Here is a 23,146-nt window from a genome sequence, read left to right as displayed (position 1 = left end):
CGTAAAATTACATTAAATGTACCATTAGATCTATTACAGTTATTCACCGTATATAGTACGGAAACTTTCTGTAAACCAATCAACAGTTTTTCACCGCAGCATTTTTACAGTCTTTTACTGTTAAAATCACGGTCATTTTTTACAGTGTAATGAACAGCCAACATCCTAGCAACATGCATGGTAATAAGCAACTACTTAATAGTGAGAATTGGACCCTAAACTAAAGTGTTACCAAAAAGAATGGCTGTGGATGGTATAAATAAAATGCAACAAATACTCCAATACTACTTGGAGATATAGCCAAAAGCTGTGATATGAGCCAGATGCTGTTTGGTCAAGGGTTTAACATGGAGGAAAAACTGCATTGAGACACTTACCCTGGGTTCCCATGATTCCCCAGATCTACTGCAGCTATATATAAATGATCTCATAGAACACCACCACCAATGCTAGCTGGGATACTAGAGCCATTAATGGGTGCTTGTCTCCAAACCAGCTCTTCAAGAGACATAACAACAGATTTCCCCTAAGCTGTTGTTTTCCATTTCAAGGACCTGGATTTCATTACCTGCCTCTCACACAAATCCCAGGTATGTGGTCTGTGTTCACTCAAACACTTGAGGTGGTTAGCTGTGTGAATTGCTCACCAGTGCTGGCAGTCACCATACTTTTACTGTCAAGAGCACTTTAACTGTTAGAAAGCATAGTTTGCTGAGCCACGCTCTCTGTTGAAACATAGGAGAAAGAATGTTCAAGAAGATTGTGAGATAATAAGGATAATAAATATTGTAAGTATTTTCTTTATTTAAGGCTGTTTCATTTGTGCTATTTTTGTGGAAGCTTGTTTCCGCCACAGATTTAAAAAAAAGAAGAAAAAATTCTCTCAATTCTGACTTTTTTCCTCAGAATTGCAAGTTTATATTGTAAGTTCGTATCACAATTCTGAGAAAAAAGTCAGTATTGCCACCCACCCCTTCAAGTACACGCCCCCTCTCTAAAACCCCGCCCACCAAAATATGTCAGCCAACCCAATGTCAGCAAACTCAAACATATAGGCAATGGTTAGTATTCCAGTCACTTATAGCACCTTTTAATAGCTTAAAATAATCAAAATACAAATGACTCCAGAAAATAGCAGATTTCATCAAATTTTCATCAAATGATTCTATGAGGCATTAATTAGTCGTCTTCAAACACACAGAGATAACTAATTTAATCTGTATTCATAATTTAATTACCCAAATGTCTGTAGGGATTTTAGATTATAGTCTCTATGGTTATTTCTTAACAGTATCCAAGTTTAATGTATATACTTGTATATTTTATTCATCATTATAGCATTACATATTTTCATTTATAGTAAAAACTTTCTGTGCATAATATAATATAATAATTTATGTATGTAAACTACAGTGAATATGAAAGCCATGGCATTTTTGAGTAAGGCACGGATAGCGACATTTTAGAAAATCCTTTTAGTGAATCTTGTCAGAAAGGTCTCTACGCTGCCTATCGATTTTATTTTTTAGATTGTTTATTGTGGCTGGCCCAGCTTGTAGTGTCCATTTGGACTCCAAATTGGACTCATCAAGTTTCAGTGAGAGTAGTGCCAGACTGAATTTAATGCGGACTGCTGCATTTGCCCACAGAGAGCAATTTACTCTGCCACTGATTTCCACTATTTCATGTATTGTAACTGTCTGTATCTCCTAAAACCCATCATAATTACCTTTGAGATAAGTGGTTCTCAGTGTAAAACCAAACAAAGACCATCATAGAGGTCTGCCTGATGGCTTCTGTGCATCTGATTCAGATGGACTCGGATGGCAAGAGTCCCTCAGAATTGACGTCAAAGCAATGGCTCTCAGATTGAAGGATGATAAATAAATGTAGAACCAGGAGGTCGATGTTGGGTCTGGGACTCAAGCACTTTCTGTCACCAGAAATAAACTAATATTATGCAGTATATCGCCACCTTGGAATTGGTTCTATCTGCATTCTGAGCAGTTTTGAAATATTGAGCTTCACAGTTTTTGCATTCCATATGACTTTTTTAGAACCTTTTTCTTTTCTAAATGAATAAAAAAAATACATAAATACATAAAAAACATCACATAATGTAAATAAGCTGTAACAGAATATGTGAATAACTCAATTTTGACAAAGATGTCATGTAGAACCTTAAAATTCCAAGGGGATTATATATATAAAATTTATTTATAAGTCTATCAAATCAATTAAAGGCACAATATGTAAAGTTTTTGAATTTAAAATATCCAAAACCCGCTACAATGATGTTATATATTTTGTTGACTTGTGTACTTAAATTATCCCAAAAGTTTCCAAGAATGTTTAAATCCAGAGAAATAAGCAATTTTAACCATTGACATCATACCTGCGTTACCCTCGGTTTCCGGTTTTATTTTGTAGAAACCATGGAAACACCAAAGATGCTCTAATATATTATGTGTTTTATTAGACAGGTGAGCAACTGTTTGGATACATTCATCGACAGAAAATTAATCATAGCTCAACACAGTAAATCTTATTGTTTAAATCTCATTTTCTAATATTGATCTTACTGCAGTGTGCATTAAGTGTCTCATAGTAGCTGCCGAGGGAACGCACAGAGTAGCATTATAACAACTTTCAACACACAAATGTATCTAATATGATAAACAGCACTGCTTTACGCATACACTTGACTCAAAGAAGCGGAAGCGATGACTGCGGCATAATAAAAGTTCTCCTGCTCTCGAAATATGTGTCGCACTCGTCTCTCATTAGCAATCGCTCCTGCTCTGCTTCATAATATAGTACCGTTAATAATCTCATCCATGAATATGATTTCTGCCCGAGTCCCATCCCGATTCTTTTCCACCGGCTGTAGACAACGGAAACACCTCCCATGATTCTGCAAAATCAAGGCATCATCAAACTACGCCTTTGTTTTGAATAAGTGACCTCTAGTGGCAAAAATTTACATATTGTGCCTATAATCACATCTAACATAAGTTTATATATATATATATATATATATATATATATATATATATATATATATATATATATATATATATACATGTATGTATATAGCGGCCGTTCAGCCTTCATGTACCCGCAGAGAACAGCTTCATCTCGGCCAGTCCATTGGGAATTTGCTACTGGCTCTTATGTAGATAGTGGTTAAAAATATAATTAATTTGGGTATATCAAATAGGAAATCTTTGGTCTTAAGGGGTAAATTTAATTTCATAACTTTATATTTAGGCTATGTTTGTTATTTAACTTAAATCCTGTACTACAGTGCTATTTTGTATGTTTGCTTGTATTTACTTATTTATTTGATTGTGTTTATTGTTTGCTTGTGTTTATCTTTTATAATGGCTTGTTTTTAATATTGTTCAATAAATGTTATTTCATATAAATAATATTCTGTATTTGGTATTGAGAAAGGGTCTATCAATAGTATCAGTGAAATGATTACGCCATTAGATGACAGCAAAGACTCTTTATGAGTAAGTTAGAACAAGGAAGTTGTTTTAGCACTGTGGGACAAAGGTATCGCTTTCCTCAGTGGACATTCAAACAGATTTTTTTATAAAGGATATAATATTATGGACATCAACCTGAAGAATGAATGCTATATCAGATGCAGGTAATACACTCATTTTGTCGATCTCTCTCTCATAATACCATAATACTCTACATGTAAGCCTGAAAAAAATAGTCCCTGACCATGAACAGCAACAGAAGATACATTATTACACCATTAGATGGCAGCAAAAACTGTCTTTATAAGTGAGTCGGTCAGTAGCGAAGACTTTTACATTGAAAAGAATGAATTGTTGTGAACACGGAACAAGACGCAACTGACAAATGCTTTGACTAGCGCTGTCAGTCATGGGAAAACCCCTTAACTGTTAAAAGGACAAGATAATACATTGGATATTTAAATATATTTTTATTATGAACATAGAACTGACCTGGAAAATGCTAAATCTGAATGCAGGTAATAAACTCGCTCACTCGATCGCTTTCTCTCAATACTCTTCTACATAATACAGTGAGCTTCAATGAACAATATCAATGGACTATATGCACGGAGCGTTCTTTAGAACTTCCGCATTAATATAAGCCAGCTCGAAAACTTCCGGTGAGAGTCATTTGCTGGTGTGTTGAGCATCAGTAGTGTAATACTTAGTTTATAATCAGAATATAGTCACTTAAATAGTCAGGCATAGCATTAATTTAGTTATTCAAACGCAAGACAGCATAAAAAATAAATAAATAAAGACGTACCTCAATGTTCCTCCTCGGCTAAATTCAATTCGACCACTAGTTTTCACACTTTTATGTGGAAAAAAAGCTTCAAAAATTAAATATGTATTGTGCACTTTAGTTAGATTAATTGAATAAAATGTGTGTTTTCACAAGTGTGCTGAAATCATTGATCTTGCACTGCTCTGACTGACATCTGCTGTGATTACAAAGGGAGAGCCCGGTGCTCTCTTTCTGTGTAATTCACAATAAAAGTTATTGTTTTTCATAAGATTTTGTGAGTATTTCATACTTCACATTGACAAAATGTATTTTAAACCTAGTTATTTTTTTAATGTTTAATATTTAGTCAAAAACGAAGTGAAAAACGTTTAGAGGAAATGGCTGATATGTGCGCAAATAAATGCTACTTTGCCGCCATCTGGTGGTTAAAATGCTAAGTACTGTCTTTTTTATTTTTAGATAAGTGTTTTCTATCAAATGTTAAATTTCCTATATTTTTAAACGTTCGGTTTTACAATGGGGACAATCTCAGAAGGATGAACAAATAATGTTTGCGGTCATCACATTAAAAATAACATTTGAAGTGCTGGGAAAAAATGTGTGTGTGTGTGCGTGTCTAATTACAGACAAGGCATTTTTAAACAGTCCCAATAGCTTCGTCTTTATTGCAATCAATAAAACTGGTTTATTGGCAAATTAGGTAAATGTGATAACTACATTAAAATATAAATACAACATTAAAAAGTCAACCATAGATGGTTTTGTGTCGATGTACAGCGACTACAGAATGAACAGCTAACAGTTCACCGGAAGTGCTCGAGCTGGCTTAACGACAACCAGGAAGTAACCCGTGCATATAGTCCATTGAGAACATAAGCTGTTTCTCAATATGCGTTCTTCAGCGATCTTGTGTTCTTGCTCTACGTCATCGTCAACCGTCGAAGTTCGTTCCAATACTCAAGAATGCAAGAACGGAGGACGCATGAAAGAACCCGGATGTGTTCTTGATATCGAGGATGCATCGAATGCAAACTTGAGGGAATCGAACCGTTAAAAATCCCAGAAGATGCTGCGGCGGTCGACGTACGGAAGCCTGTAAGCTTTAAAGTTCTTGTGAGATTCCAGCTACAAGCTCGCAAATACGTGACGGCTCTTGAAAGTAAACCGTTTGTTTTGCTTAATTTTAATAAAATGATAACCTGAAGAAAGCCTTCAGTATTTTTATTGGCATATAAAAAATCATCTTAACATTATTTTCATAAATACACACGGTGAAATAAAAAGATATAAAATTATATGTAATGTCTATAATAATATGAAGTCATTTTTTAACAGGTTATGATTTATAGCCACTTATAATATGCTGGGACGGTCAGTTGAGCAACAAGATCGCAGCAAATCTCAATTCTCAAATGATGCGTTCTCTGTCCTCGCGTCCTTCCGAGATCGTTCTTTCAAGGTCGCCTGGCAAGACCGGATTCCACGAGAACGCAAGTCCGTACTCTGCGTTCTTGGAATTGAGAAACAGCCATACAGTCTACGCTGCTAAGAGTGGTTGCTAAGGGTGTTGTGTAGTGATGCACAGAACCCCGTTGGGTGAAACGGGTCAGTCAGAATCAAGGACACTAATTAACCGTTTTATAAAATACAATAAGCTTCAATGAAGCGACTCAACTTTCCTTTGTTACTAGTCCTATTTGTAACACAGGCTTGTGCTCAACTGTTAAACTGTCAACTTGAGATTTTAATCCATGTTGGAAGGAAGTAGTTCTGCACAAAAGAGGGTTTTTAAGACACTCCATTGTTATTTCTTATTTATTTACTCTCTTGTGCTGTCGAACTGTTGTATAAACACTATCACACTCGTAGCCATGTAATATGGCTGTATATCAAAACACTGGGGCTTGCGAGCTCCTTGCTTACATTTATTATTAGGTAAAGAGCAGCTGGAACATTTAAATAAACATCTACTTTTGTGTTCCATGGAGGAAAGAAAGTCATACAGACTTGAATCGTCCTGGGGTGTGTTTCCCGAAAGCATCGTTAGCCAACTGGTCTCTATTGGTAACGACGGAACTTGCAACCATAAGCTTTGGGAAACGCACCCCTGAGCGTGAGAAAATAATGGCAGAATTTCATTTTTGACTATTTTTAAACGATTTTAAACTGTTTAAATGTTCTGCATACTCCAAGTTCATTATGGTTGGTTTGCTCTTTGCCACGCAGCAGTGAAAAACATGAAAACAAGTCATCAGTCTTCCATTATCGGAGTATTAAGTGCATGATAAAGCTGCCATGAGATACAGTTGACAGAAGAAATATTTAATCAAGGATCTCTGGGAAGCTTCCTGTCTATCTGAAATGTATAACACTGTGACAAAGGATATTGTTTGCAATATTAAAGTGGCTGGGTGGTAAACATCAAGATTTGTATCATTAAATGTGAATGTGTAGACATTTTGAGTCATTACCTGCAGCTGTATGATTGAAGACAGAAGTTCAGGCTTTGTTTGGCCTATCATCCATCATGTGAGCTTAATGTCAGTGCATAAAAACTCCACCTTAAATGTGAATCTACTCTGATGAAGGACTGGGGCATGAAATGATCCTTGTGATGGATGACATTCCCCGCACCCTCTGTGAATGACAAATCCAGAGAGCTGTAATATGAAAAACCGACACCATCTGCCTCAATAACGCTCGGCCCGCCTCCATTTTGAGCTGTTATTACATGTGGTTCTGATGCTTAATTTCAATATTCAAATATGCAAAGGAGATTCAGGCATTTGGATGATCAGTTCACTGAGCTGTCATTACATCTTTTGAAGTAAAAGACACTCTGATTCCATTCAGTGCTGTCACAAAGCAAAAACATAATTCAGCGGATATGAATCAGGGTAAGCCAGCAGGGCATGTGTGCCATCTAATCAACATGTGCTGTGCCAGCAGGCATTGACCACCCTTTTTGTCTGGTATAATTAACAGTCTGTGTTTGTATTTGTATGGAGACAAATACATTTTGGTAAAGTATTGAATTAGGATATAGAGTGGTCAATATTTAATGGACATGAATACATCTTTTCAATGATGAGCATGTTTTTAATTTCTATTTTTTTCAGGGCATAAATTCGAGAATGTCAAGGTGATACAACTGTTCTTATGTTATAATGAAGAAAAAAGTCTCATCAAAAGAATGAGATTACTGAAACAAAAATGTTATTAAGTACACTCTAAAAAAATCAACCCAAAAACAACCCAATTTGGGTTGAAAATGGACAAACCCAGCAGTTTGGTTAAATGTTTACCCAATGTGCCGGGCGTGGAGTTGGTGACGGATGGTGACGGTTGGCGACGGTCGGCGGAATGCTGGACCATGGTGGAGCTGAAGGTGGGAGGAGCCAGTGTGGAGACCTGAGTGACAGGTTGGGTGGAATCCCGGGTCCAGACAACGGAGGCGGAACCGTGAAGATAGGAACCAATGTAGTAGAGAGGTTGATGGACCGGGGTGAATCCGAAGCCCTGGAAGCCTGGAGCCCAGCTGCTGACTCATGGGACTGAGGCGGTGATGGGGATCTGGCTAACCAGGGCGACGATGCGATGAGAGAGGGCGACGGGTAAGCTAGAGGAAGGGAGGAGTCTGATGATGACGTAGGGGTGCAAGGTGTAGGTGTTGCAGGAAGTCTATGTCAGCAGCTGGGCGTCGACCGCCGAAAGCCGACCTGGAGTCCCGATGGAACCCAGCGGAGTCTCCGGGCAGACGGGCCACGGTGGAGACAAAGGAGTGGTGAGGCAAGGTACAGGTGACGGATTGACGGGCTGAGGAGGAGGCATGGGCGTGGAGGTCCGATGCATAGTCGGAGACTTTCCTCCACGGCGCACTGGTGTTAGAGAGGCCCGAGGCGAGGCAGGTGAGCCGCAAGGAACAAGCAGCGGTGGCAGAGCCAAGGAGCTTGATGACACCAATGGTGCCAACCTGACTCTGCGATGGAGTGATCCGCCTTCCAAAGCTTCGGTGCTTCGATCTTCGATCTCGAACTGCCTTGATGTGTGCCTCGGGCTCTCGAGTGACGAGAGAGAGTTCACCGCTCTGGAGAATCATGGCTAGATACCCCAGCCACCGTCAGTTCTCTGGGCAAAGAAGGAGGTGCAGTGTGGGTGAGTCCATCGTCTTATGAATATATACTCATTTAGAGGGTCATGATCCTACCATGGAAAGAAGACGAGGGATGCAGGATACAAATAACATTAAAGTTTACTGGTAATTAACAGGTAGCAAACAGCATGACCACATTCAATAACTGACACAGGATGAACAGAACGGGGAGTATAAATACATAGAGTGATGAGGGAGCTAAACAGGCACCAGTGGAGGAAGGTAAACTAATCAGGGACTAACTTAAAAATGTATTATATTTAAAAATTATTAAGATGTGTTCAAACATGACATTTTTAGAGTCAAATTAAATTGAAAAATGTTTCTTGGAACTGATATTAAAGGTTTTTCAAAACCACATGAGACCAACATGAATTCAAAAGGTAGATTTCTAAAACTCTTTTTAGTCACTGATCCAATACCAAACCAAGTGAAATCTGCAAACTAATGCTGCTAGACATTTTCTTTAAAGTAACTGAACTTTTCCAAGCCACGTTTGCAATTACTTTTAGCCAACTGATGCCAAGATTATTGTAGGATGTATTAACTTTTATTCTTTTTATTCCAATTTTTGCAGGTAGATATTTCCATTCTTTTCTGTACTTGTAGTGAAAAGATTTTTCATGTCCCATTCTTAAGTTATTCCCTGCTGCGCTGTCAAAAATAAATCACACCACTCTTATCTTGCACAAATTGAATGGAAAAATAATTATGTTTCTTGCTGAGGCAGAAGTGTGTTAAGCCTCAAAAGTCAATTGGCAGATAAAGATGGAGAACATTTCAAAATGTGTTTATTCATCCATTTTGTGTGCCAGACATGATTTAAACAGACAAAAGACTCAGAAAACTGAAAAAAGATCTTGTATGCAATTGAAAATATGTCAGCATATCATAGACAACAGTATTTGGCCATACATTTTTTTATAATAGTCAAAACCAGTTGTCAACCCAAATGTCCTTCAGTTGTTAATTACAACCAAGTCCAATGCAAAATTCATTAATCAAACACACATACACACAAAATATTCATTAAACATTCCCTTTAGGCCTATTGTTAAATCAATAGTTTGAGTTTTTTCATGGTCAGTCTAGTTCAGAAATATTTTATTTCACTAGAACTGGCATTGATCTGCAAAAGGATAAACACAATATGAAACATTTCAGACAAAAAGCTGTCAAGGTCTTCTCATTCCTCTCTTTTTGCATGTCAGTGCTTGAAAGTAGAATTTAATTAGAGATTTTTATTTTATTATTTTTTTTTTTTATTTGAAATGTTATTTATTTTGGATATTTATTTGTGTTATGAGCTTTATAACCAATTCTAAAACAAGAGAACTGATTAAATATGACATATAAGGACAGAAACTTTTTGCCAGGTGTGCCCAACTAAAATTAAAATAAAATAACTCTGCAAGCAGCGATTATGAGAGTTCAAGCATTTGAAGGCCTTTAAGCGAATGCGTAAAAAGGTATTATGATTTATTCAAGCAAGCATGTAACCACTTACATCATAGATAGAAAAGACTATTTGTAGAAAATACATGGTTTTTACAGCTTTTTAACAGTTATAGTGCCACCTATGGTTCGATCTCCATAAAAGTTTTCATGCTTGTTTAGAATCATATTTTGCATGTCCTCACCTATTTTCGTGAAAGTTTTCATTTTAGAGTTACAGGCTTTTGCATGCAATTGACCATGCCCATTTTCTAAATGACCCCATTATAGTTACCCAAAGGGTGAAGTTCAACATTTTTTTTGATAATTATTGATCTAGAAAGTCCAGAGAAATGTACTGCAGTGGTTTTATTGAGGTTGAGCCAAAAACTTAGGACAAGTTCACCAAAGCTGTTTTTTTTTTTCTTTTTAAATAATCTCCAATACTTAATGAATGATTCGCAGGACAGAGGTGGTCCTAGAGGCAAAGTTGCTCAGTATAAGGAGTTCGACCATGTGGTATGAATGTCGTGAGCGTGTGGGAAAAATCACGTGAGATATCTTTAAGTACGTGAAAAAGTGATGGCGACCCCTGTTGGCCAATTTCTTTTGAATTTTTCACAGGCCTCTAGAGCCATGAGTCAAACAGGCCCAGCGAGTTTCATTCCGATTGGCCTCCGTTAACCTCGTCTGATAACTGCTGAAAATTCATTGGTCACTGCCAGCCACATTTTTCGAGATATGGCAATGTCCTCAAAGGCAGTCTTGGCACCTTGGACAAAGACACCGCCTACCAATTTTCAAGTCAATCAGACTTTGGGTTGCATAGTTATAGCCATTTTTATTTTTTTTCCATGTTATAGCACCACCAAGTGGTCTGTTGCCGCATCCTTTTTCATGCAACCACAGAATTAGCTCTTACGCATGTGTTCCAAGTTTGGTGAAAATATTTAATTCCGTTCATGAGTTATAGACATTTTAGTAAAAGTGGCTTCACCCACTTTGAAAGTTTCTTGTCCTGTAGAGACCGTGAATTGAAATTTCAACTTTTTTGATAATTATTTATAATCAGGCTCTTGCTACACTGGTTTGGTTCCGACTGGACCAAATTTTGTCAGTCTCAAGCCAAGGATTCCAACGATATAAGACACATGAGTCTGTGCCTACGGTTTAGGAGTTATGAGCGATTTCATACTTTTTACGTCTACGTTGTAGACGGTGTGAGTACTACCTGCCCCTTAAGTTTCAAGTCTCTATGACTTACGGTTCACTTTTAGGGGAGAATGTTGACAATTGCAATAGGGTTTCAGAGTTACATGCTTGAACTCCTAAATACAGAATCACAACTGTGAGTTTTGCTGAAACTTGTTGAAAAGACAAAGCATGTGCAAACATCACGGAAGAATGCAGCTACTTGCTCAAGCCACAGCATCAATTCAACACCCTCTCATAAAGCTGTCAGCTGTAGATCTGTGTGGCGGCTGACATCTCTAGACTGCTGAAGCTGAAAGTGTAATGTAAGGGTCACGCTGTATCTCACTGCATAATAAAGCATAAATATGCATGACAATTCATTTTCTTAGACACTTAGAATGTCAGGTCGGGTTGGGCTGCTGTGAGACAGGAGCGTGATAAAATGGCAGGAAGTTCAATGTTTCTTGGAAGGAAACACTCTTGGGATGCTGTAATCTCAAGAGATGTTTCATTTTTCTCACGTTCATGATGCGGATTCAGGTGGATTAGTTTGTATAGGAGACATTTCAATAAGCTTAGATTTTGTGGTTGTATGGGTGATTCTTAGTGAGCATTAAGTTAATAAAATCTGAAGTGTGTTATAAAATGTATTATTTAATCAGTGTTAAAAATCTGTAAGGGATAATGTACTTTCAGCCAGCAAAATAAACTTACTAAATGAATAGATATGTGGACATGTAATACTGATTTGAGTTTAATTTTACCTGCATAGTATCTTAAATCTCCCATTAAGTGCCTTTCCTTTCGCATACTTTCAAAAAGTGTACTTATTTTGGAAATAATCTACTTAAGTTCTACTGAAAACATTACATTCAGTTCTCATTTATTTACATAAGTAAGGTGACATGTACATTACATTTACATTAGAAATTCATAATTACTTCTATTTAAAAAACAAAAATGGTTAAAGTGTACATTCTGTTTTGAAAAGTGCTCTTTTGTATTTTTTTTTTTTTAAGAAAAAGTGTACTTATAAGAGAAACAATATACTTTAAGATACTTTAATACTTGAGTGCAAACTGAATGTAATTGTCACATGTTGAGGCAGGCAGACGAAGACGAACAGATCAATATCAGTATACTCCAAGTTTAATGAATATAATCCAAACCGGATTGTCAGACAAAGACTGAGTGAACAGGAGGAACTTAACTAGCAAACATAGATGAGGATAATTAATAGGACACAGCTGATACAAATGAACTAATGATGAGGAGTGTGACAACAAACTAAAAGTCCATAATAATGAAACTAAACAGAACATAACTGTGACATAACGGTTGTTAATAATAAAGGTTGGGTGTGGAGTGTAATAATTGGGGGTGGAGTGGTGTGACGACTGACCAAGGAGGAGCCGGCAGGATGAGGGAACCCAGAGGAGGCAAAAGTCCGAGGGTCTCCAGTTGAGCTGAAGGTGGGAGGAGCCAAGACAGAGCAGTCAGGTCAACAGGCCAAGATGGAGCAAAGAGTTCAGATGCCGGAGGCGGAGCTGCAGGATCCTCTCGCGCTGACGTGTTACCACCTGCAACGGCGTGGCTGGAGGACTGGCTGAGCTCTGGAGTGATGAACAGACCCAACAGACATCTAGTTCCCAGCATGCTTTGCTTCTGATTGTTAAAGGAGAGTAAATGTTAACATTAAGTGCTATTTCATGTGTTTTGCTCAATATTGATAAAGGGGGAGATCTGTTATTGTTTAAAGTTGTATTATTTTGGAATTTAAAAGGTTTTCTGGCAGGGACGTGCACAGGAATTTTGAGGGGCAGTTGCTCTGACCTAAAAAAAGGGCACTCCCCAATCGCTTCTCGGGTCGACATTAACACACTGAAAAAAATTATATTCAGAATTAAAAATATTTTTATACCACTTTTTAATGTGTGATTGTGTAAAGGTTTTCACGAGATACCAAATTTTGCGAACTTGCTTCCAATACTCGTTCTCATGGAGGCGCGGTGTGCACGGAGGGGAGGGGCTGTGCGCGCGCGAGTCAAGTCAAGTCAAATTTATTTATATAGCGCTTTTACAATTGGTAATTGTTTCAAAGCAGCTTTACATATTAGAAGCACAGAAAAAAAGGGAAGTGGTTAAAACTGTACAAACAAGCGTGGTAATATGTAACATATACAAGATGGTGCTACATTAAGCCAATGTCGGCTGACTTCCAGGGGTGGAAAAAACCCCCTAGGAGAAAAACCCAGCGTGCTAGCACTGGGAAAAAAGTCCTAGGAGGGAAAAAACCCCTCGGAAGATATATATATGTAAATGTATATGGAGATCAAAATCTGAATTGTACATTTTTATTATAGAGATTAAAAATCGATTATATATAAATATATGTAAGCGGATACGGGGATCCTGGGCTACGTTGTAGTCAGGTCCAGACGCAGGTTCTCCATCTGACCTGGATACGGCCTGGATCCAGCACCCGGCAAACCTCAGGATAAGCAGAGAGACAGATATTAGCCTAGATGCCATTCTTGTTCTGATGTACAGGTATATCTAGTGTTATAGGAAATGTTCTCGGTTCCGGCCGACCTAATTATTGCAGCGTAACAATCCTTTAACGGATTTGAAAAATGTTAATGTATTGATAATGTGTTATGTGTATGCAAGAGCAAAGAGATGTGTTTTTAGTCTAGATTTAAACTGACAGAGTGTGTCTGCTTCCCGAACAATGCTAGGAAGATTGTTCCAGAGTTTAGGTGCTAAATAGGAAAATGATCTGCCGCCTTCAGTTGATTTTGATATTCTGGGTATTATCAACTGGCCTAAATTCTGAGATCGCAATAAACGTGAAGGACTATAATGCATTAAGAGCTCACTTAGGTACTGGGGAGCTAAACCATTTAGAGCTTTATAAGTAAGTAGCAAGATTTTAAAATCTATACGATGTTTAATAGGGAGCCAATGTAATGTTGACAGAACTGGGCTAATATGGTCATACTTTCTGGTTCTAGTAAGAACTCTAGCTGCCGCATTTTGAACCAACTGTAGTTTGTTTAAAAGCCGAGCAGAACAACCACCCAGTAGAGCGTTACAATAATCTAGTCTTGAGGTCATGAATGCATGAACCAACTGTTCCGCATTTGTCATTGAGAGCATATGTCGTAATTTAGATATATATTTAGAGTATGTGAGAGAGACGCTTGAGTGAGAGACGCAGGGAAATGAAATGCGTTTGCTCTATGAAAGACATTGAGAAAGACGAAAACTAAGGACATTTAATCTATAATTTTATTTTATTTTAAATAGTTTTCCCAAACACACATTACAGTTTTGGTTAGTTATCGTTTTTTTGTAATGCCTCGTTTTTATTTTTATTTCAGTTAACGACAATGTTTTTTTCCCACCTAGTTTTCTTTTTTTTCGTTCGTTTTCGTTAACGATTATAACCTTACTCACCTTTTCGACAATGTTAAAGGCCCTTTCACACAGGACGCGGCATGGGCTGCGCAGCCGCTGGGCTGGCCAGAGCACAGTAGGCGGAGTTTTCCAAACATGTAGCGGGAGTTTTATACATAGTCATTTGATTGTTGTTCCACCTTTCGGTCAGCAGTAAAGTATATGTCCCGGGCCGTGCTAAGAAGTGAGCAATAGCAATAGCCCTGCTTGTAAGAAGAAGAAAGAGAGCAGCTCTTGACAGTGTCTGTCATGTCTCCATGACACAGCTTTTCTCCCGATGTCACTATACGACCAGCAAACTTGTATTGTATAGCTCTGGAAATTACAACTCAGTAAATAGCTGTTCATCCATTTTCCTTTCCGATTGTTTAGATGCTCCGTTTCTATTGGCCGCGCGGGTAATCGTCACAGAGCGCTGCGGCAAAAGTTGAACTATTTTGAACTTTGACCGCGGCGTGCGCGGAAGCTGTGCTGCGCTGCGCTGTCCTTGCGCTTTGGCCGACGCCTTCCTCGCGCAGCGCAAGCCATTGAAATGAATGGGTTTCATACCGCGTCCTGTGTGAAAGGCCCTTAAGTCGTCTCACCCGACAACCGCAACAATCTCCTTCTAGTGCCGCTCATGCAGGCTCAGCTCAGGTGCCGGTCGCGTGCAGTGCTGCAGCCACTTAAACAGAGTTTGCCCTTCCCCTACTGACTTTCACTTTCGGACGGGTGCCCGAATATGGAAGTGAATGAGGCTTTGCGAATTTTTTTATTTATTTATTTTTTTTATCTAGGCCTACGTGAAATTCTGCATCCATTGTACGATTGTTTTATTTATTTTGTTCCACCTCGGAAGGGCAACGTGAGTCGAGAAGGGCATATGGGCAGTTGCCCGGGCAACCTGAGCAACCCCCCTGTGCACGTCCCTGTTTTCTGGTATATGTGAGTTTTTGGGGTTACCATTGTGCTGAAGAGTAGAGCCTGTGGTTAGGTTGACGATCGGCTGAACATTAAGACTATAAAAACTTAATTTAAAAAGTAACGGCTGTGTACCCTATAACACAATGATAGTCTCTTTGGTAGAAACTTTAGTACATGCAGGTGTGCTTTTGTTAACTTACTTGAAAATATGAAATATTTAAAATGTAAATAATTATAAAATATAACAAATGTATTAAATAATATATTTTTACCATATTTGTGTTTATACCTCATGAGTAAATATATCCACAATATATAATGCATGGAGTACCATATCTGATAACATATAAATCTATATATTATGAAGTATAGTACTGAATAAAATTACATACATTATGATATATTAGTAAATATATTATCACATATTTTTCAATATATGAAAAGTGGCAATTCCTTTAAAAAATGTTTTGTCGGTGCTGAACGCAGGCCAGATTAATGCTATTAATCTTATGAACAGTCAGCATAGTACTGCTCCCTAAAATGTATTCTGACTTCAAATAGAATCAAAATTAATGTATTTTAATTAATCCCAAAAAGAAGTTTGTGTGCTGTCTTTTTGTTCAGAAATCATAGTATATAAAAAGTAAATATGAATGAAATGGTGGTTGTCGTGATCAGATACTGGTGACACCTGAACCTAATAATTGAGTATTACATGTTCCCATGACAACTGATGGTCAGGAAACAATTGGTAAATGGCAGTTCCTGACACTATAAAAAGTCCATTTTACTATCACTAATGTGTGTTGGGGTGCAAGTATGTTTTTTATGATTTTGTAGTGGTGTTGCTGAGGTGGTTAGTTGCTGATTCTAGGCTGGACATGGAGGGTACCACTATCCGACTCTTAAGGTATGATGTTCAATTGTAGTGTTTGGTATTTGTTTGTCTTATTTACTTTAAAGCAAAAAGTGTCTAACAAGGTTTGGTTTTTTTTTTCTTCCCTTTTTTCCCCTCAGTTTTTCTCTGGCACTTCTCAGTCTTTGTGTCCATGGCCTTATTGGAAGTGGTAAGGTTTATTCAGGCTAATTCTATAATTTGTTGGTCAACATGTCTGGTTCAAACCTCACCCCCCCCCATCATTTTTTTTTTTTTTTTTTTTTTTAAACATTCTTTCTTAGTTGCTGGCTCTGTCAGGATTGGAGGTTATCCTGTATACAATGAGGCTGGTCTCCCCATGCAGGATGTGAAACCACAGAGTTCCTATAGCTGGTATGGCCATGAAAATGTATCGGATCCCATTAGTCCTCAAAGATCTAAGAATATCACTTACAGTGCCACACAAGTTAAGGGTGTGTATAGCAGTGTAAGCTATAGTCCTCAAAATGGCTCTTCTGGTCTTGGCCCAATGACTAATGTGTACAAGCCTGACTCTGATGCTAGAAGTCAAGTTCAAGAATCTCTAATGTCTTCAGCTGGAAGTGGTAGTATTGTACCCATTGCAGTGGCCACAGAATCAGAAAGTATGAGCATTGGGTCTCTACGCAAGCCAGCGCAGCTCAACTATCAAACTTTAGTGGAGTCTAGTAGTGAATCTGTGGCATCTAGTAGCCAGCAACTAGTGCAGACCAGCTCCCAGTCCAGTGGCCAATTAGTGCAAGTCCGCTACCAGTCTTCGGTGCAGCCCATTGTCAAGCCTCATAAAAGTAGACTTCAAGTTGGTTCCAGGTTATTTTCTGGTACCAGGCCAGTGCAGACTTCAAGTTCCACCTTTTTTGTAAAGCCTTTGCAGCAAAGCAGTGAGTCCTCACAACCCAGCTACCAGTTCGGACAAGGCCGCTATGGACTTGTGCCATTGCTCAGTGGGCAGCAACTAGTGCAGTCAAGCAATGATTCCACGGTTCAGCCTAATGTGCAACTAACACAGGCAAGCTACAAACCTGTGGCCCTGCTCGGCCTCCAACAATCATCTCAAGCCAGCAGCCAGAACTTTGAACAAGCCGTCTCTCAATCTGTGGACCAGTCCAGTGATCTGCCATCAGCACAAGCCAGCCACCAGTCTGTGGACCAGTCCAGCGTCCAAGCCCAATCCAGCTCACAGTCTGTTGACCAGTCCAGCGTCCAAGCCCAGTCCAGCTCACCGTCTGTGGACCAGTCCAGCGTCCAAGCCCAATCCAGCTCACAGTCTGTGGACCAGTCCAGCGTCCAAGCCCAATCCAGCTCACAGTCTGTGGACCAGTCCAGCGTCCAAGCCCAATCCAGCTCACAGTCTGTGGACCAGTCCAGCGTCCAAGCCCAATCCAGCTCACAGTCTGTGGACCAGTCCAGCGTCCAAGCCCAATCCAGCTCACAGTCTTTGTCTCAGCCAGATGGCCAACAACCAGGGCAGGCCCTTTACCCATCTGTGTCCCCACCCAGTGGTCTGCCATCAGCCCAAGCCAGCTACCCATCTGTGGTCCAGCCCAGTGGCCTGCAGTCTGCACAAGCCTTTTACCAGTCCGTGTCCAGGCCCAGTGGCCCACAACCAGGACAGGCCAGCTACCCATCTGCTCTCCAACCCAGTGGTCTGCAATTAGCACAAGCCAGCTACCCTTCTGTGGTCCAGCCTAGTGCCCTGCAGTCTGCACAAGCCTCTTACCAGTCCGTGTCCAGGCCCAGTGGCCCACAACCAGGACAGGCCAGTTACCCATCTGCTGTCCAGCCCAGTGGTCTGCAATTGGCACAAGCCAGCCACCAGTCTGTGGACCAGTCCAGCGTCCAACATAAATACCAATCCAGCTCGCAGACTGTGTCCAGGCCCAGTGGCCTGCAGTCAGCACAAGCCAGCTACCCATCTGTGTCTCAGCCCAGTGGCCCACAACCAGTACAGGCCCTCTTCCAGTCTGTGTCCAGGCCCAGTGGCCCACAACCAGTACAGGCCCTATTCCAGTCTGTGTCCAGGCCCAGTGCCCTGCAGTCAGCACAAGCCAGCTACCCATCTGTGTCCCAGTCCACTGGCCTGCAGTCAGCACAAGCCAGCTACCCATATGCTGTCCAGCCCAGTGGCCCACAACCAGGACAGGCCCTCTTCCAGTCTGTGTCCAGGCCCAGTGCCCTGCAGTCAGCACAAGCCAGCCACCAGTCTGTGGACCAGTCCAGTGGTCTGCAGTCTGCACAAGCCTCTTACCAGTCCGTGTCCAGGCCCAGTGGCCCACAACCAGGACAGACCCTCTACCAGTCGGTGTCCAGGCTCAGTGGCCTGCAGTCAGCACAAGCCAGCCACCAGTCTGTGGACCAGTCCAGTGGTCTGCCATCAGCCCAAGCCAGCTACCCTTCTGTGGTCCAGCCTAGTGCCCTGCAGTCAGCACAAGCCAGTTACCCATCTGCTGTCCAGCCCAGTGGCCTGCAGTCAGCACAAGCCAGCTACCCTTCTGTGGTCCAGCCTAGTGCCCTGCAGTCAGCACAAGCCAGCTACCCATCTGTGGTCCAGCCCAGTGGCCTGCAGTCTGCACAAGCCTCTTACCAGTCCGTGTCCAGGCCCAGTGGCCCACAACCAGTACAGGCCCTCTTCCAGTCTGTGTCCAGGCCCAGTGGCCTGCAGTCAGCACAAGCCAGCTACCCTTCTGTGGTCCAGCCTAGTGCCCTGCAGTCAGCACAAGCCAGCTACCCATCTGTGGTCCAGCCCAGTGGCCTGCAGTCTGCACAAGCCTCTTACCAGTCCGTGTCCAGGCCCAGTGGCCCACAACCAGGACAGGCCCTCTTCCAGTCTGTGTCCAGGCCCAGTGACCCACAACCAGGACAGGCCCTCTACCAGTCCGTGTCCAGGCCCAGTGACCCACAACCAGGACAGGCCCTCTACCAGTCTGTGTCCAGGCCCAGTGGCCTGCAGTCAGCACAAGCCAGCTACCCTTCTGTGGTCCAGCCTAGTGCCCTGCAGTCAGCACAAGCCAGCTACCTATCTGTTTCCAGGCCCAGTGGCCCACAATCAGGACAGGCCCTCTTCCAGTCTGTCAAGCCTGGTGGTCTGCAGTCAGGACAAGCCAGCTACCCATCTGTGGTCCAGCCCAGTGGCCTGCAGTCAGCACAAGCCAGCCACCAGTCTGTGGACCAGTCCAGTGGTCTGCCATCAGCCCAAGCCAGCTACCCATCTGTGGTCCAGCCCAGTGGCCTGCAGTCTGCACAAGCCTCTTACCAGTCCGTGTCCAGGCCCAGTGGCCCACAACCAGTACAGGCCCTCTTCCAGTCTGTGTCCAGGCCCAGTGGCCTGCAGTCAGCACAAGCCAGCTACCCTTCTGTGGTCCAGCCTAGTGCCCTGCAGTCAGCACAAGCCAGCTACCCATCTGTGGTCCAGCCCAGTGGCCTGCAGTCTGCACAAGCCTCTTACCAGTCCGTGTCCAGGCCCAGTGGCCCACAACCAGGACAGGCCCTCTACCAGTCCGTGTCCAGGCCCAGTGGCAAACTAGCACAAGCCAGCTACCCATCTGTGGTCCAGCCCAGTGGCCTGCAGTCTGCACAAGCCTCTTACCAGTCCGTGTCCAGGCCCAGTGGCCCACAACCAGGACAGGCCCTCTTCCAGTCTGTGTCCAGGCCCAGTGACCCACAACCAGGACAGGCCCTCTACCAGTCCGTGTCCAGGCCCAGTGACCCACAACCAGGACAGGCCCTCTACCAGTCTGTGTCCAGGCCCAGTGGCCTGCAGTCAGCACAAGCCAGCTACCCTTCTGTGGTCCAGCCTAGTGCCCTGCAGTCAGCACAAGCCAGCTACCTATCTGTTTCCAGGCCCAGTGGCCCACAATCAGGAATGGCCCTCTTCCAGTCTGTCAAGCCTGGTGGTCTGCAGTCAGGACAAGCCAGCTACCCATCTGTGGTCCAGCCCAGTGGCCTGCAGTCAGCACAAGCCAGCCACCAGTCTGTGGACCAGTCCAGTGGTCTGCCATCAGCCCAAGCCAGCTACCCTTCTGTGGTCCAGCCTAGTGCCCTGCAGTCAGCACAAGCCAGCTACCCATCTGTGGTCCAGCCCAGTGGCCTGCAGTCTGCACAAGCCTCTTACCAGTCCGTGTCCAGGCCCAGTGGCCCACAACCAGTACAGGCCCTCTTCCAGTCTGTGTCCAGGCCCAGTGGCCTGCAGTCAGCACAAGCCAGCTACCCTTCTGTGGTCCAGCCCAGTGGCCTGCAATTGGCACAAGCCAGCTACCCATCTGTGTCTCAGCCCAGTGGCCCACAACTAGGACAGGCCCTCTTCCAGTCTGTCAAGCCTGGTGGTCTGCAGTCAGGACAAGCCAGCTACCCATCTGTGGTCCAGCCCAGTGGCCTGCAGTCTGCACAAGCCAGCCACCAGTCTGTGGACCAGTCCAGTGGTCTGCCATCAGCCCAAGCCAGCTACCCTTCTGTGGTCCAGCCTAGTGCCCTGCAGTCAGCACAAGCCAGCTACCCATCTGTGGTCCAGCCCAGTGGCCTGCAGTCTGCACAAGCCTCTTACCAGTCCGTGTCCAGGCCCAGTGGCCCACAACCAGTACAGGCCCTCTTCCAGTCTGTGTCCAGGCCCAGTGGCCTGCAGTCAGCACAAGCCAGCTACCCTTCTGTGGTCCAGCCCAGTGGCCTGCAATTGGCACAAGCCAGCTACCCATCTGTGTCTCAGCCCAGTGGCCCACAACTAGGACAGGCCCTCTTCCAGTCTGTCAAGCCTGGTGGTCTGCAGTCAGGACAAGCCAGCTACCCATCTGTGGTCCAGCCCAGTGGCCTGCAGTCTGCACAAGCCTCTTACCAGTCCGTGTCCAGGCCCAGTGGCCCACAACTAGGACAGGCCCTCTTCCAGTCTGTCAAGCCTGGTGGTCTGCAGTCAGCACAAGCCAGCTACCCATCTGTGGTCCAGCCCAGTGGCCTGCAGTCAGCACAAGCCAGCTACCCATCTGTGGTCCAGCCCAGTGGCCTGCAGTCTGCACAAGCCTCTTACCAGTCTGTGTCCAGGCCCAGTGGCCTGCAGTCAGCACTAGCTCGTTACCAGTCTGTTCAACAAGCAGGACAGGCCAGCTACCAGTCTTTCTCCCAATCCAGTAGCCAGCAGCCAGCACAAATCCACTACCAATCTGTGTCCCAGCAGCCTGGATTCCAGGTCTTTTCTGTACCAGATCAGTCAAGTTATAGGTCTCATTCCAGTCTTGGTTCCCAGTCTCTAGAGCAACCCAGTAATGTGCCTCTTTCTTCAAGCTATGAGTCTGCAATGTCTTTCAAGCCTGGCTTTCAAGATCCAGCACCTCCACACTTTCAGACTACTCAAAACGAGCGTTCATCTCTAGGCATATTGAGGTTGCAACAAGTGAAGTCTTAGCTGCTTTTTCTTAATTTGGTGTTTTGCGCTTGTTTTTCAAAAATAAATAATTTATAAAATGGGTTTGTTTGGTGTCTTTCTACTGGGAAGTCTATTTTGGCCTGAAAGTCTTTATTGTTTGCTACATTAACGTGACATCTGCTTTTCTTTTTTTTTTTTTTTTTTTTTAAATGCCCCGTTTACATCTGGTAAGATTGTTTTGGTGGTTCTGATCAAGTGGATTATTCTAAATACAGTGATAGAGTCTAAAATGTTTTGCACTTGTCTACTTTCAACCCCTTCCAGAGGTAGTCAAATGCATTTGATTGGTTTGCTTTTGTTATAAATGGGGTTTACAAATGCTTGAAATACTAGAAAACGCAACCATGTGAGTCTTATTAGAGAGGAAATTATAACAAACAAATACACTGAATAGGCTACAAATTGAAATTTCACTTTTCTGTTCCACAATCTCCTATGGAACAAATATATAGGAATATACTGCAAAATGCAATATAATGCATTATATGGGAAATTAGTGCTTATTTTTCAATATATGCATTGGCCATATATTGATACAAAATATTTATGAAGTCAAATAGACAAATAGGATAGTTTTATCCTTTTGTGTACATATATTGCACATGTTCCCATATAAATTTGACCATATTGTACACAAATACATATACACATTCATGGAGTGAGTTGCAATCAGTGGTTACAACAGACATCTAGTTCCCAGCATGCTTTGCTTCTGATTGTTAAAGGAGAGTAAATGTTAAAATGGAGTGCTATTTAATGTGTTTTGCTCAATATTGATATAGTGGGGAGATCTGTTAGTGTTTAAAGATATTTTATTTTGGATTTTAAAAGGTTTTCTGGTATATGAGTTTTTGGGGTTACCATTGTGCTGAAGAGTAGAGCCTGTGGTTAGGTTGACGATCGGCTGAACATTAAGACTATAAAAACTTAATTTAAAAAGTAACGGCTGTGCACGCTATAACAATGATAGTCTCTTTGGTAGAAACTTTAGTACATGCAGGTGTGCTTTTGTTAACTTACTTGAAAATATGAAATATTTAAAATGTAAATAATTATAAAATATAACAAATGTATTAAATATATTTTTACCATATTTTTGTTTATACCTCATGAGTAAATATATCCACAATATATAATGCATGGAGTACCATATCTGATAACATATAAATCTATATATTATGAAGTATATTACTGAATAAAATTACATACATTATGATATATTAGTAAATATATTATCACATATTTTTCAATATATGAAAAGTGGCAATTCCTTTAAAAAATGTTTTGTCGGTGCTGAACGCAGGCCAGATTAATGCTATTAATCTTATGAACAGTCAGCATAGTACTGCTCCCTAAAATGTATTCTGACTTCAAATAGAATCAAAATTAATGT

General features: G+C 41.8%; 1 protein-coding gene and 1 long non-coding RNA gene across 2 annotated transcripts; both read left to right on the top strand.

Moving 5' to 3' along the window:
- Nucleotides 1-16,248: 16,248 nt before the first annotated feature.
- On the top strand, nt 16,249-16,704 carry LOC137030639 (uncharacterized). Its single transcript, XR_010896444.1, has 3 exons — nt 16,249-16,337; nt 16,445-16,494; nt 16,607-16,704. It is a non-coding gene; the product is annotated as an uncharacterized lncRNA (long non-coding RNA).
- Nucleotides 16,705-16,833: 129 nt separating this feature from the next.
- Nucleotides 16,834-21,732, top strand: LOC137030794 (pneumococcal serine-rich repeat protein-like). The gene has a single exon (XM_067401227.1). The coding sequence runs from the start codon at nt 16,834-16,836 to the stop codon at nt 21,730-21,732; it is 4,899 nt and encodes a 1,632-aa protein (XP_067257328.1).
- Nucleotides 21,733-23,146: the final 1,414 nt, after the last annotated feature.

Source organism: Chanodichthys erythropterus, chromosome 11, assembly GCF_024489055.1.
Source record: "Chanodichthys erythropterus isolate Z2021 chromosome 11, ASM2448905v1, whole genome shotgun sequence".
In the NCBI taxonomy this organism is placed as follows: domain Eukaryota; kingdom Metazoa; phylum Chordata; class Actinopteri; order Cypriniformes; family Xenocyprididae; genus Chanodichthys; species Chanodichthys erythropterus.
This window is presented reverse-complemented; position numbering and strand designations above follow the sequence as displayed.